Source organism: Telopea speciosissima, chromosome 2 (genome assembly GCF_018873765.1).
Source record: "Telopea speciosissima isolate NSW1024214 ecotype Mountain lineage chromosome 2, Tspe_v1, whole genome shotgun sequence".
NCBI classification, from domain to species: domain Eukaryota; kingdom Viridiplantae; phylum Streptophyta; class Magnoliopsida; order Proteales; family Proteaceae; genus Telopea; species Telopea speciosissima.
The window spans coordinates 2268941-2284183 of NC_057917.1; the positions used below are offsets into that span (position 1 = coordinate 2268941).

The 15243-nt window shown below is 39.3% G+C and overlaps 1 protein-coding gene across 4 annotated transcripts in view; it reads left to right on the forward strand.

Moving 5' to 3' along the window:
- Positions 1 to 15243, forward strand: part of LOC122653056 (E3 ubiquitin-protein ligase PRT6-like) — a 110399-nt gene that overhangs the window by 18245 nt on the left and 76911 nt on the right. For all 4 annotated transcript variants that reach the window (XR_006331695.1, XM_043846988.1, XM_043846986.1 and 1 more), the window contains exons 3-4: positions 8062 to 9332; positions 9425 to 9565. Coding sequence is in view for 3 of the 4 variants with exons in the window: in XM_043846988.1 (XP_043702923.1) it covers positions 8062 to 9332; positions 9425 to 9565 (1412 nt within the window). In the remaining variant the exon portion in view is untranslated. The remainder of the gene's footprint in view (positions 1 to 8061; positions 9333 to 9424; positions 9566 to 15243) is intronic.

A 15243-nucleotide genomic window follows, 5' to 3' on the forward strand; every position in this document is an offset into this window, starting at 1 on the left:
ACCCATAGTGCGAGAACCCTTGCCTACTTGTCACTGTATCCGGGCTCTGATGCGGGTAGGGGATGCCCTAGCTAACCCTTACTATTCACTACACTCGGGTCAAAGTGTCGCGCGTCTCTTCCAGGGGACGTCCTAGCATTTGGTCAAAAATATTAGATTCTAGGATCTATGTAAAAAGGTTTTGACTAAAGTTTTTTTAATGCTGGCTGCCAACCTGACACACTAGCCTCATCCTTTATGCGGGCTTGGGACTGGCAGCAAAAACATTGGTGGAGTTGGTCCCATGTGCTGTTAACTTTAGTTTAGTCTAGAAAGAGTCTTTTTTAGTTAATCATTTTATAAGCTCCATAAGTTTTAGAAAGTTTCTATTTTTAGATTCCTTGGTTCTCAAGTTTAGGAATGTTTCTAATTTGTGAGTGTTAAGTATAGAAAGTTGAGGTGTTAGTTAATCTATAAATTAGTGGTCTGATTTAATGGGTTGTTGATGAAGATAAATATGTTGTGACTAATGTTATAGTCCAAATTTTGTGTAAGGATGGCTATAGAATGAAGAATGATGGATCTTTTTAGGTCCATGTACTGTACCATCAGGAAAGAGAGGGAAAGATGCCCATCCTTTAATATAGATTTCTCATAAAGTTCCCTACGAATCACATGCATTAAATAAATAGAACTCCTGGACAAAGTGAAGATAAATGGTCAAAACCAAGAAAATTGATTAACATGTGACTAATTGATCATAAAGACGAATGCGCCGACTTGGTATTTTGGCATTATCATCACAAACACGTGTCTAATTAATTTACATCAATTGGTTAACCTGTTCACAATAGTTAACATATGGCTAATTGATTGTATATGTATTTACGCTGTTTGCCTTGGGTTATGTTCTATGGTCTATGGCTGCTAGGCTTATGAAATTGCATTACAATCAATTTGGACTTGTATAGAGCTTTGGAAACTGGATTGCTAAATTTCTTTTACCTGACAAATAGCCTGTCAGATTGGTTAATAGTGTGAGCATCTCAAGCTATAAACAATGGCATTTCTTCTTTGGAAGTCTATAACCAACTCAAAGGAACATTGTGTGGAATTTCTGGGGTAGAATTCTTTTTGAATCAAGATACGAGTTATGTTCGTGCAGATTTATATTTTGAGGGGTTAAAACTTGTCCTTGTAGGGTGATTTTTTCTGTTGGTTGAAATCTTTACTTGATAACCTTGTCAGTGAGGGTAGGATATTGTGATTCTGAGGTCAGGTGTATTAGGAATTTTATAGCCAATTTATTGATAGTATGTATGGTTTGGTTTCTACATAGAATAGGTGTTTTATTTGTCTGGTCAACCACTCATTTGATTGGTAAAAACTAAGAAGTTGTACTTGGAGTCATATTTGGACTCTTAGGCTGTGCTTGGTTTAAATTCTGTATCCAGCGTGATTCTTCTTGGAAGCACTTGTTCGATTTTTAGAAATGATTTTTATGGCAAATGAATACTTAAATTAATGATCCCTGCAAGGAAACAGGGAACAATTCTTAGAATGCGAAATGGCAGTCGTTTGATCCAAGGGGAAAAAAAAAAATCCAAGGTAGGAAGAAACTACAGAATGTCTCCAAGGAACATATTTATGCAAAACATTATTCTAGTCAGAGTTACTCTGGAGAGTCAAAATTCCTTTATAATCACTCTGGGGAAGTGTTCGGTGTCACACCGTTACTTTACTTGGGAATTAACTAGAGAGATTTGCACAGGCAGGGAGGTGGTGGGTTGCAATTGACCTGCCTACCCATCACTAGTTGCGTTTGGATTGAGGGAAATTCAGCACAATTTAACATGTACCTGACATAACATGCTAACTTTCTAGCTGTACAAACTAAAAATTAATATTAGTAATCATATGACTAATGGCTTCTGCTAGTTGGTTTTTGATTCTTATTGGACAAAAATTGCATAGTATTGTCAGCTGTAAAGACAAGTAGACAACTAATGGTTCTTGAATAAATAAACTTGGTGTGTTCCTGTGGGATATCTTAAACTGGTAGGTTCCTGTGGGATATCTCTTTCCTTGTCCGTAACGAACCTTTTTTTTTGAGACATCTCTTGCTTTGCGGCCAATATGAATTCTTGGTTTCTGTTCTTGCTATTGTCAGCGAATTATTACTAGTTGTTCAAATACTGTTGGTATTGACCATTGTCATTACAATTTTTTTTAACCCTTGTTTCCTTATTTCCACCTCCTGACTGTTCTCAGTACAAATACGTCATTTTGTCCCTTTTTTCCTTATTTCCATCGGCTGACTGTTCTCAGTATAAATACGGCCTTTTGTCCTTTGTTTCCTTATTCCCATCAATGTACCCTTTTCTTACCAAATTTGTTTGATTTTGCTGACGTCAATGTGTTGTCAGAATTTCTGGATGCAAATTTGGAAAACAGATTTATTGTATAATTGTCTCCGTTGTGGCTCATCGAATTTAACCACTGGATCACCAGCTTCTCATCTTACTTGCTTTATGTAGTGTTCCCATGACTTGGGGTGGGCTCGGTAGAGAATGTGTTCTTGGAAGTAAAACTGTTCCATGAGTTGACATTTACTGTGAAAACTGAAAAGTGATTAAAAAACTAAATATTTTCTGCCACCAGAAAAACTGATGAACTTGGTAATGAAGATATACTGTCCTTCTGTATGAAGAAGACTCTGAGTTCATATGTTGGGTTAAGTACAATGTACTTGGTGTTGTGCCCTCAAACTGTTAGCTAAGATGTTGAATATTGTGGCCAAGGTGTCAAGTATTGGTATTGGGCAATGTATTGGAAAGGTGGTTTTAAGGGGCGTCTTGGAGACATGTCAGAGAGATGCTAGATACGTATGGATATGCTTATGATACATGTAAGTAATAAGAAGCAACTAAGCTAGCAGATTTGAAAAAGAAAAATCTTCATTGGCGAGTGTAAATTTTTGCTTGTTTAATCACTCATTGATGCAGATCGACCAGCCGGTACCTGGTCCAAATTCTGAGTTTATTCAAACCCATTGATTTTTGCCCCAAAGAGAGGTATCCTCCAGCAGCATAAAAGGATATTTACATCCAGAATTATAGTGGATTTATTTCCAGAATTAGAGAGGAGACCTCCAGAATTATAGTGGATTTACTTGCAGAATTAGAGAGGAGATCGATCAGTTATTTAAGGAGATATTTTCTATCCTATTTCCTATTATATCGAGCAGTTTATTTCCAGTACATTATGAGGTGATTGATTTGTTTTATTTGGAGATTGTCATTGGCTATTGGCCAGTCTGTCATGAAGGGTTTATATAGATATCTTGCAGCTCTATTGGGAGAGTGAAAGCTCAATCCAAATCTATCCTTCTACCTATCTTCTACGTTTCTTTATTAATTGATTTGCTTGTGAGAAATCTGTGTCCTGAATCTACTGTAATCTGAGATGGTACCTATGGTAGTAACTGGCATGTATACCTAGGGGGTCAGGAACAAGAAGATGCTGGCCACAAAATCTGACCCTGTGTGACTGACCTTCATACTCAGAGGGTAATGACGATGAAGAGCTATGCTGCCCAAACTGACCATAGCTAGTATATTCAAAATTGGTGCTCCCAGTGGAATATGATGGTGCATGCCACTGCACTGCCCATGCATACCACTCTCCTCCTTACTCAGGGCATCCGAGAGTGTCAGTCAAGCTCGTAACATCACCTTCTGTGGAGTCTTTGCTATCATCCTCCACCTTAGGTGCTGGTATGAATCGGTGATGCGGGCCTCTTGAGTATTCTGCATGTATGGGGTCATGTCTCCGTGGTCCTCTTCTATCCTGTGTAGCATGAGTGAACTGAGTCTCGCCTGTGAAGTTCATCGGCTTAGGCTTATGCTCAAGCTCCAGCTCCTGCTCGTGGTACCTCTCGCTACCATCACCATCACCATCAGATGGGGGCGGTGTACGAGGGTGGCCACTAGACTGCGATTAGTCGACATCTTCATCATCCCTGTCTGCCTGAGACTTGAAGGATTGGGGTGTCCATGAATCAACACGGCCCTCTCCAGACGCCATAAACTCGTTGACCAACTCACCTCGATCCTTTACCCACTCATATAGGGGATCCTCATCATCTGAGGCAACCTGGAATATGTTGGCGAGCTCGATTGTATCTTTATCACCTTCCATGTCCATGTGTATGAGCTACATCTTTAGTCTCATATTATAATGCACATACATTAATTGTTCCAATTGTGCGTGACCTAATCAGTTCTGCCTCTTGGAGTGGACGAGTGAAAATGTACTCCAGTTGTGCTTGCATCTGGAGGCAGAACATGTCTGGAGAGCACCTTCATTGCTATCTTGCTTAACTTAGGTTCATTACTTCCATAAAGCTCCCACCATTCACCTGCATTAGTGTGTTAAGGTTAACATTAATACGTATGTATAGGAATTGAATGGAGACAAAATGACAAATAATGTAGTGGGCGTACCAGGATCTGTGCTTTCTCGACCAGACTTTGTGTCTGCCGGACCGGAAATCCCAAGAGCATACCTGAAGTTGTTTATCTATACGCATTTCAAACATTGGTAATGTTTGCATTAATACGAAGTCAAGTAATTATATTACTTATAAATACTTAAACAAAGTACAAGTTTACAACTCTCACCTCTTTATTACACTTTTCCTGTGTATTTGACTTTTCAGTAAATTTTCAAAATATTTTTTAGAATCCAGATATCGGAATGAGAAAAAACGAACTCTGTGACTCTGTGAGGCGGTAGATTGGCCAACAGTCTCCAACACATTAAAATTGACCTCCGAACACTAGTTTTAATCCTAATTTTTTTCACAATTTTGTTGCTAGAAAATCAATTTACTTTTTCCTTTCAGTGAATTAAAAAAATATTTTAAAAACAGAAAATGGATTATGACTCTGTGAAGTCATAGATCTGTCTACAGTGTGTAAGATATATAAAATTGAATGCTAACCACCGAGTATTTTGCAAAATTGCTTTTTGGGAAATGTGATATACCTTCAACTTTGAATCTTGCACAAATCTTCCAACAACCGAGCAAATCGTTGCTTTCACTGTGTCACTCTACTGAAAGCACTGATTCCAACCTTGTATGGCAGTGATTTGGCCAACAAAGCACCAAAACTGTGTTTTCCAAGGTTCTGAGTCGAAAGTAGGTGAAGTGCACGAAATGTGGGATTTGTAATATGAGTTATGAACAGTTTCAAACTGAATGGCAAAAAGAAACATTGATATCTTTGTGTATGCAAGGCTGTTTCGTTTTCACAGCCTGCGAAGCCGATAAATTTCGCGAAATTTCAGCAATGCATGAGAAACGACTAATCATTAAGATATAAAATAGGGTTAAATACACGTACCCCCCTAAAATGCACCCAATATTCCTCATATCCCCCTAAGGTTCTGACAAGTCCACACGCACCCCCTGAAAATTCCACGTACCACCCCTACTTTTCAACCTAAAGCCATTTAAGTCCATGCTTTTAATTTCAGGCGTTATACGTTAAGTTTTTTTTATTGGCCAAACTACCCTTTCTTCTGATCACCTCTGTAATTTGAAAAGACCTTTTTGCCCAACCCTCATCTTCTCCAATGGTTTAACCTGCAACTTATCTTCCCCAAATCTGCAAATCCACTCCAATCCATTAATGGATCTTCTCTTACACTGCTCGGGGAAGAAGTGGAGGGACCATAGTAGCTTCCACACACAACCCAACCCCACTGTTGCTGCTTCCACACACAACCCAGCCCCGCTGCACGTTGCTCCCCTGCGTACTCTTGACTTGTCGCTGCTCATCTCTGCTTCCAGCCTCAACTCCAGCCTCGCTCTTCCTCGGTGATTTTTGATGGCTTCATGAATTTCTTGCCTGAAAATGAAAATTTCAGAAGATGTCAAAGAGCGAAAGAAAGAGATGGGTTTTTTCAGTAACTCATGAACAAATAAACCTTTGCGAGTTTGAGGGGGTTTGCCGTGGCGGTTGAGAGGGATGGACTTCTTCTTCTTCTGCCCTTTGAAGAGATTAGCTTTCTGTGTCATATCTTCAGATTTTAGGGTTCCACCTCTGAAGTCTAAATTTCCCTTTCTCTTGCTGAAGAACTAAAGGGTTTGTATTTCCACCGGCCTGCTGAGATATTCAGGACTCAAACAAGAAAGAAGAGCTGCTAAAAACTGGAAAAGCCAAGCTTCTCTAGACTATGTACCCAGTTGTGCCAAGTGGAAGGCATGCGTGCAAGTCTTCCACCACCTCGCTCATAGCCGCCTCGGACAAGCATATTGGTACAATTGCCACCCTATACGCAGAGATTGAGACGTGGACCCTCGAACTCATTTACATCTGCATAGAAACACAGGAAACATACAAAAACTTAGCATTCCTCAAATTTCCTTTTGGGCTTAGGGGGAAAAAGAGGAAAATCATAATAATATGATCGATCCTCAACAGAAACAGAGAATGTACAAAGAGAGCAATGAACTCTGTTTTGAGTAGGGATTAGATCATTGAATCAACAATTAGTAAAACAGCTAATGGAGAAATTTCAAGTCCGTTAGAGATCATATGAGTTGGTTTTGTCAAAGTAACGGCAGTTCTTTCGCCCTTGCTGTTTGTGGGTTCGGTGGTGGTGGCGGTGGTGTTGTTGGAGGTGGGTTTGGTGGTAGGGCTGGTGGAGGATTTGGGAAAGGAGGTGGAGTTGGAGGTGATGCAGGCGGTGGGTTTGGAAAGGGAGGTGGACTCGGTGGTGGAATAGGTGAAGGAGGTGGAGTTGGTGGTGGTGCAGGTGGAGGAATTGGAAAGGGCCACGATCATGGAGGTGGGTTTGGAAAGGGTGGTGGAACTGGGAGTGGATTTGGTAAGGGCGGCAGTGTTCGTGGAGGAAGAATGTCTTTTCAAATTACAGGGGTTTGGAAAGGGAAGATGGATTTTGGGGAAATGATTTGGGGAAGATGAGGGCCTTTTTGTAATTATGCCCTTGCAAGGGTATAACTGTACATTACATTCTTTAATTTCAGATCCGTTAGCATTTAACACCTGAAATTAACGGCGTGGACTTAAATGGCTTTATGTTGAACGTAAGGGTGGTACGTGGAATTTTCAAGGGGTGTGTGTGTGGACTTGTCAGAACCTTAGGGGGTATGAGGAATATTGGGTGCATTTTAGGGGGGTACGTGTATTTAACCCTATAAAATATAAGAACTGCATTGGTTGAAATGGAAAAGAGAATATGAAGGCTTTGAAGTCTAATTGTAAAATTGTCGCATGTTTAGGTAATGTTAGCAGCCATGATTTTAGAATAAACCTAGTATCCACAGCCATGCCTAAACAGGGACCACTACTTGGGTTCTTATTCTTGTTTCTAATATATTATTTTGAAATAGTTGGTAAATTTGCACATTATTGTTGAGTAGTTGTACTGCGTCTTTGAAAAATACGTAGCTTGTGGCTCTTGTATCTTCAAAGATACTGAAATAATCACCTGTTTTATGATCAGATGTTTTATCCTTGACGGTCTACTTTATTTTTATGATTTTTAAATCTTTTGATATGTTTATGGTAAGCTATATTTTTTGTACAAATAATCTTATCCATGAAGTTCTTCTGTAATATTCTGTTTTCAGTATTTCTTAAATCTTTGATATTTTTATGTGAGATTGTTTTATATGAATTATATAAAATAGTTAAAAATATGTCACTGTTTTATACCAATTATATAAAATACTTAAGAATATGCCAAGTTTTTAAGTGTGGTTTTTATGGTTACCAGATTATGCACAGATGTATCCTGAACCAAAATTTTCCCATCCTGAACTTACTATGGTTGTGGGAAATACATTTCAACCAGAGTGGAGGTGCTGCTCTTTTACGTATTAAAGAAGATAATTGATTTTAGCAGATTTCATGTAGTCTTTCTCGGTTATTTTGTGTTTGTTTTCCACTGTCCACTTTACAATTTAAGATTCTTTTTCTGTATTAATTCACACTTTGTTATTGATATAATAGGGCAAAACAACTGATTGCAATACTAATCCTTCTGCAGGTCAGTAGATTGGCCAGTTTATATGCTACAACTGTTCGTGTCGTTGAAGATACACGCTTCGTTATGAGCCATGTTGAAGTTCCAAAGTATATAACTCGTGGGCAACCAGATATTGCAAGAACATGGATGAGGCTTTTGGCCTTTGTGCAAGGGATGAATACCCAGAAGAGGGTTACAGGCCTTCACGTTGAAGAAGATAATGAAAATGTGCATATGCCTTTTGTGTTGGGGCACTATATTGCATGCATTCATTCTCTATTAGTGGCAGGGGCATTTCCTGTCTGTGGTGCTGAAGGAATGAAAGATGATGCTCTTGTGGACAAAGACAAACAAAATTTTGATGACACCGATGATCTGCGGCATGCGAAAGTAGGGAGGCTTTCCCAGGAGAGCTCCGTTTGTAGCACAACGGGGAGAAGTATTACACTGGAATGCATTTCTAAGGATGTTGAAGAGAAGGTTGATACTGGTCATCATTGTTCAGTTCCTTCTTCTGTGTCTTGGTTAATATTTGAGTGCCTGAGGGCTATTGATAGTTGGTTGCCACTGAATGTTACATCTGGAGCTCCCTTCAATTTTTTATCTCCAGATACTGGTAGTGGTGTTGGTAGTAGTTTCTCATTATTGAGGAGAACATTGTCAAAGATTAGAAAGGGTAAATATAGCTCAAAGGTGTACCGTGCACCCTCAGCCAGAATTAGATCAACCACTTACACTGAGCTTCATGGTCTGCATGGTTCATCATCTTCCTGTAGTGGTTTTGTAATGAGCAGTGATCTGGAGAGTCAAATGCTAGTGCAGGACAGTAGCACAACAGATCCTAGTGAAATGGATGTTGAATGTGCCAGTAGCACTATAGATCCTGATAAAACTGATCTACAACCAGACTGTGCTGCAGATATGGAAGCCTTACGTGTTTTGAGTTTGCCAGAGTGGCCTGATTTAAGTTATGATGTTAGTTCACAGGATGTGTCTGTTCATATTCCTTTACATCGGTTGCTTTCAATGCTGATATATAAAGCATTAAGTAGTTGTTATGCTGAATCTCTAGCTACAGAGATGAATGATGCTAGTTCTACTTTGCTATCTAGACCATGTCATGATTTTTCTAGGCAGGTTCTTGTTGGCTGCCACCCTAATGGATTTTCTGCCTTTGTAATGGAGCATCCCCTACGGATAAGGGTATTTTGTGCTCAGGTGCGTGCTGGCATGTGGAGGAAAAATGGGGATGCAGCTATCTTAAGTTGCGAGTTGTATCGTTCAGTTCGTTGGTGAGTAATGCTTTCTATGATGCATTTCTTCCTAAAGTACATCAGGTGTTGTTGATCTTGATGGATTTCCGTTCTGTTGGTTCTTTGTGCAGGTCAGAACAGTGTCTAGAGCCTGATCTATTTCTGATGCAGTGCTGCGCTGCATTAGCTCCACCGGATCTATATGTTAAGAGAATTATAGAATGTTTTGGATTATCAAACTATCTTTCTCTGAACTTGGAACGACCAAATGAGTATGCATCTTATCAAGCTAACTTCTTGTTACGTCATTGAATATTATTCACACATCCATATGTGCACATTTGAAGTAGGGTAGACATGCATTGGAAGTGTATCCATACCTTGTCTTAATTGCGACCTAGTGGTTGTGGGTTTTAGTTTGGAAATAGCCTCTCCGCGAAGCGGGGGTAAGGCTGTATGCGTTATGATCCTTCCCAGACCCCGTTGTGGCAGGAGCCTCTTGTACTGGGTACGCCCTTTTTTTTTACACCTTTTAAGGTCAGTATTGTTGTTATCATGAAGGGCTCTGCGACTGTACTGGTAATGGGGTCCATATAATGTGTAAGCAAGATTTCTTTTCCATACATTATTGTGTTCAAAATTTCTTAGCTGCTTTGTAACTTCCTGTGATAGGCTTTTTTTTTCTTTCTGATTTATAAACTTACAGGAAAAAGGACAGGAGGGATGAAAACTCCCAATGAAATATTGTTGACATCAACTCTGAAACCTCCTCCCATCTCCACCCCCACCCAAAAAAATAAAAATAAAAAATAAATAAAAATGAAAACCAAATTAAGTCATGAAAAACCCAAATACTGCTCAAGTAGAGCCACCTCTAATATAGCAACAGAACAGTGGTGAATTTGAAGGTGGCACAGCCAATGTTCAAATGATCTGCCCAAATGGGCATATATGGAGATATAGGAAAAAGAACCAAAGAGAGCAGCCCTTGCCAGACTCCCAAAACTGAAAACATGCGGAAGAACACTTTGACAAGTAGGAGGAGAGACTTGGGATGGTGGGGTTCTACCCTAGCACAGCCTGAAGAGATGAAAGCTCAACGTTGACCTGTACTGAAGTGAATTCTAGCGTGAGGTGTATGTTCCAATGCTAGTCATATTGGGGCGTGAGTTGAGTTTGGTATAGTTGTTTTAAGAAGTATAGTCTTTTGAGAATTTGACTTCATTCATTTAATGCAAGCCTTCTACCACCAAGCCAAGTTCTGTCTTCTAGATTCTCATACAGTTAATATTTTGCATAAAGCTTGGTAAAGGATGGATACTAGGGTTTGACTCAGCTTACTGAAAGCATTAACTCTGAACAATTGTAGTTGAGTCGATTTCTTCTAACCATATAGAGCACTGACACGTCTGAGTCGATACGGACTTCTATGGGACATTGGTGGAAATGTGGCTTGACATTGTTGCTCTTCAGATTGGGGAAACAGGGAAGAAAAGGCTTGCTGCAACAAGAGGAAAGAAAATAATAAAATGAGTACAAAGGAGTTGTGGAAAGAGGATGAGGATAAGAGGTGAGGAAAACAAAATAGAAAAATTCCAGAGTGATTCTGATGCGGCCAGTCAAACCCTAGATCTCAATTTATGAATCAAGGGATTTGATCGGTGCGGCATAGGCCCAGGTCTAAAGGAACTTCAAAAGCTTGCTGGTTATGTATATTCCAAAAGCCATGCAACTATACATAAGAAATAAAACAGAGAAGGAAAAGATAGAGAATAAGAATAGAAGATGGGGAAAGAAAAGAGGAAAAGGAGAAGAAATAGAAGGGAAGAGAGGTAAGGTTAATGGGAAGAAAAGGGGGGGAGGGAGGGATAATATTGTGGCTGTCCAAGTGAGAGAAGCAAGAGGCCAGGGGGGGGTTTGGGAGACAGACAGAGAGAGAAGGAGAGGAGATTGATTAGACAGGGGAGGGAAATGGGAATAATCACTTGGCTATCACACACATTTCACCACTAAAAAAATACTTTCATTCATCTCGATTCATTGGCCAGATTACATCATCAGTATTTATAAAAAACTCTAAACAGTAAAATAAAAAAGTATGACTCTTGCTACCCAAGACAGCTAAGTAGTATATAGAAAACTAACCAACGGTAGCTAAGAGGGCAACACAAGAAACTCATGCTAGACTATTTTAAAATAAAATGTCTCCTAAAGACCATTACAACTGGTCCCAATAATGAACAATAGAGTCAAAATAATTTAAATACTATCCTATGTATCAAACTTATTCTATTACAATTTTCAAATGCACTCAAGTGGCACGATACGATCCAGGGCTCACTTATGTAGATCAATTCACATCTAATGGTGGAGATCATGCTTACTGCATCAGACATAGTTCAAATTTCTCCGGCCAAACTTCTCACAAGGTTTTGGTCGAAATTTCAGTGAAATTGAATTTTTGCTCAAAATGGTTGAAAGTGTGTAATGCGTTCCAGTTTTATGATTCTTAATTCCTATTGTGTATTTCGTTATTTATTTATTTATTTATTTTAATTCAATGTTGTATGTTATAAGGGAGAGTATTCATTAGGCTACGCAGCTACGGCGTACATTAGCAACCTATGGCCCGAAGTCAAACTAACATTTTGGACTTCCCCCCCCCCCCCTCCCTTCGATTCTTATGATTCAAAGATGTGTAAACATGCTTAAATAGGCACAACAAGAAGTTTCAGGTTGAAATTCCATCATTTCTCCACTGACATGGCTAGTTTGAGTTTACCTGCAAAATGGACCAAATTTCGAACTAATTTTGCAGATTTTGACGGTATATTTCCATTTTGATCAGGGTCGAAATCCTGGTCGAATTGAAATTTGGAGCCGTTGTATCAAGGCTGCCACGGATCCCAATTTCTTGCTTGTAATCTGAAGGGATCTACAAAGGGCTTGAGAATATCTTACAGTGTCTTTTGCCTCCACATGTGATCTTCCACCACTCTAGCTGTTGTCAGATGCAGTTCTCTGTGGAGGTTATACTTTTGGAGAGTGTATTCTGTTGCTCTGGTTCTAATATCCTCATTCCTTTGGGTTAGAGATTGTCAAGTACCATAATGAGCATAGTTGTCACGGCGTCACGGCGATCCAAGTCGGTGGAAGGGTGTCACGTCGATATATCGACATGTCGCGCCATGGCGTGCCATGGCGAGCATGTCGACCATGTTTAATTTTTATTTTACGTATTTTTAATGTCATTTAGTATGCTATAATATATGTCCTATAACATCAAAAATCAACATGAAAGTGTACTACACTACTACTAATATACTATGCCACTATGGTTTAATTCATGAAAGTGTAACTAATATCCATTAGTGTATATGAAAGTATGAAAAATTGAAAATATAGATTAACCTATCAAATAATTGAAAGCAATAGTAAAAATCAAATGATAGGCTAACTTTTCATGAAGCTTGATAGCAATAGTCTTTCTTTAGTGTATGTGATTTGGAGCAAAGCATCTAAGCTATTAAATGGTTTAAAAAAAAATTTTAATCTAACTTTTATATGTACAAATATCGCCGATATGCCAACATATCGTGGTCTCCCAACGCCAGGACGCCATGGCGGCGCCATGGCGACGCCATGACAACTATGATAATGAGTTAGGCCGGGGGGTTCTGACATCAACGCATGTGGGAGGGCTGGCAGTGTTGTTAATCTTTTCAACTGTACTTCTTTCTTGGTGACTTCTTTATTAATTTGTTACCCATTAGAAAAGAGAAAAGTAAAGAATCACAGATACAGAATGTGAAGAAAATGAGTGGTGGCCTGTAGCTGCCATGTTTGTGGACACAATATGTTCTTTGTAGTGGTTGGTGACGTTGATTACCTAGCATTGAATGTGAAGGGAAACATGAATAGAGGTTGAAGTTGTCTGTACATTGGAACAGCGTCTCTGATGAATGGAGGTTTTATTTATTTAAGGTATATTTGAAGGAGGGGGGATGGAAAAATGATCAACTTAGTGCCCCAAGTGGCAATTCTATGATTTACTAGCTTATTTGATCATGGTTCTATGCCTATGTAGATCTTGCATAATGGTCAAGGGCATAAGGAGCTCTAGAATGATTTCAGAGAGGCTGATATAGGGGGAGCTTTGTTATAAAGTGGTTTTGAGCCCTTAGGGGGTCCTGTTGTTCAAAACACCCAGAAAGAAAAAATAGGGGAAAAGGTGAAGAAATATGGGGAAATTTTGGGACTCATCTCCAGCAATTGTCTCAGTTGCCTCACTTTGTGAAGGAGAAAGGATGATGGGTACCTTCCTTTTCTCATCATCTGACTTATCTCTGGCAATTGTCTCAGTTGTTTCACATCATAAAGGAGAAAGGAAGAAGACCATCCAAACTCGATCTTCTCTTTTAATGAGACCTTTGCCATTACCTTTATATTTATGTGCAAAAGAAGATAGTTTTTTCATTTCATACATGTTTTTAACTTTTATACGGCTCTCTTTGGTATCATTTTTGTTTTTGTTTATGGCCTATTTAAAAAAAATCATTATTGAAAACCATTTTTGATAAAAAAAATGAAAATAGTTTGATAAACATTAGACATAATAGAGTATAGAATGAGAAACTGTTTGGTAACTACCTATATGTAAATAATTTTAATTGATGGGTGAAGGGATTCCCCCTTCACCCATGTTTGCTCCCCTTATTATGTATAATATAATCCTTGGAGAGAGCCTAACCACCCAACATAGATTGATGGTTCTGGATATGTGCCTTAGTGCACAGAAGCGTAGGAGGAGGAGGGAACTTATGTACCCTAAGATAAGGTGGTAGAGATTAAAAGGGGAGTACCTAAGGTCATTTACTGATGATATGATCAAACAAGGAAAGTGAGACTTAGAGGGATACACCAATGCAATGTGGGAGGAGATGATGACTTGTATTAAGCGGGTTGCCAAAGATGTGTTAGGGGAAGCGAAGGGTTGTCGTCAGGCCCTTAGGGAGACTTAGTGGTGGAACGATAAGGTCCAAGCAGCTATTAAGACCAAGAGAGATTGCTTTACGACATGGCAAAGAACTCAAGATACAAAGTATAAAAAGAGGTATAATGATGCTAGAAATGAAGCTAGGAAGATTGTGGGGATGGCTAGGGCGAAGAAAAATGAGGATCTCTATTACATTACTCTACAAGACACCACATGTCATGGATATGTACGAAAGGTTAGTGTGGCGGAAGTTAAAGAAGACTTAAAAAAAGATGAAAACAGGCAAGACACTAGGCCTAGATGAGATTCCAATAGAAGTGTGGAAAACCCTAGGAGGTTGTGGGGTATATTGGTTAACCAATCTGTTTAATAGGATTATGAACACCAAGGAAGTTGCCAGATGAATAGAGCAGGAGCATTGTAGTCCCGATCTCCAAAAATAAAGGTGATATCCAAAGCTGCAATAACTATACATGCATAAAGCTAATGAGTCACACTCTGAAACTTTGGGCGAAGGTTATTGAAGCCCATTTGAGAAGAGAGACTCATATCTCGATGAACTAATTTGGCTTTATGTCAGGTAGATCCATGGCATAAGCTATCTACTTATTGAAGAGGCTCATGGAAAGATAAAGGGATAGCAAGAAGGATCTCCATATGGTCTTTATTGATATGGAAAAAGCCTATGACCGAGTCACTTGAGATTTAATCTGGCATGTTCTGGTGAAGAGAGGGGTATCGAGTAAATTTGTGGAGGTAATTAAAGATATGTATGAGGGTGTGGAGACTAGTGTGAGATCTGTGGGAGGTCAGGGGAATGAATTCCCAATTACGATCGGGTTATATCAGAGATCAGCCTTAAGCTCTTATCTTTTTGTGCTCATCATGGATGACCTAACGAAGAGCATTCAGAACGAGGTCTCGTGGTGTATGCTCTTCGCCGATCGTTTTGGT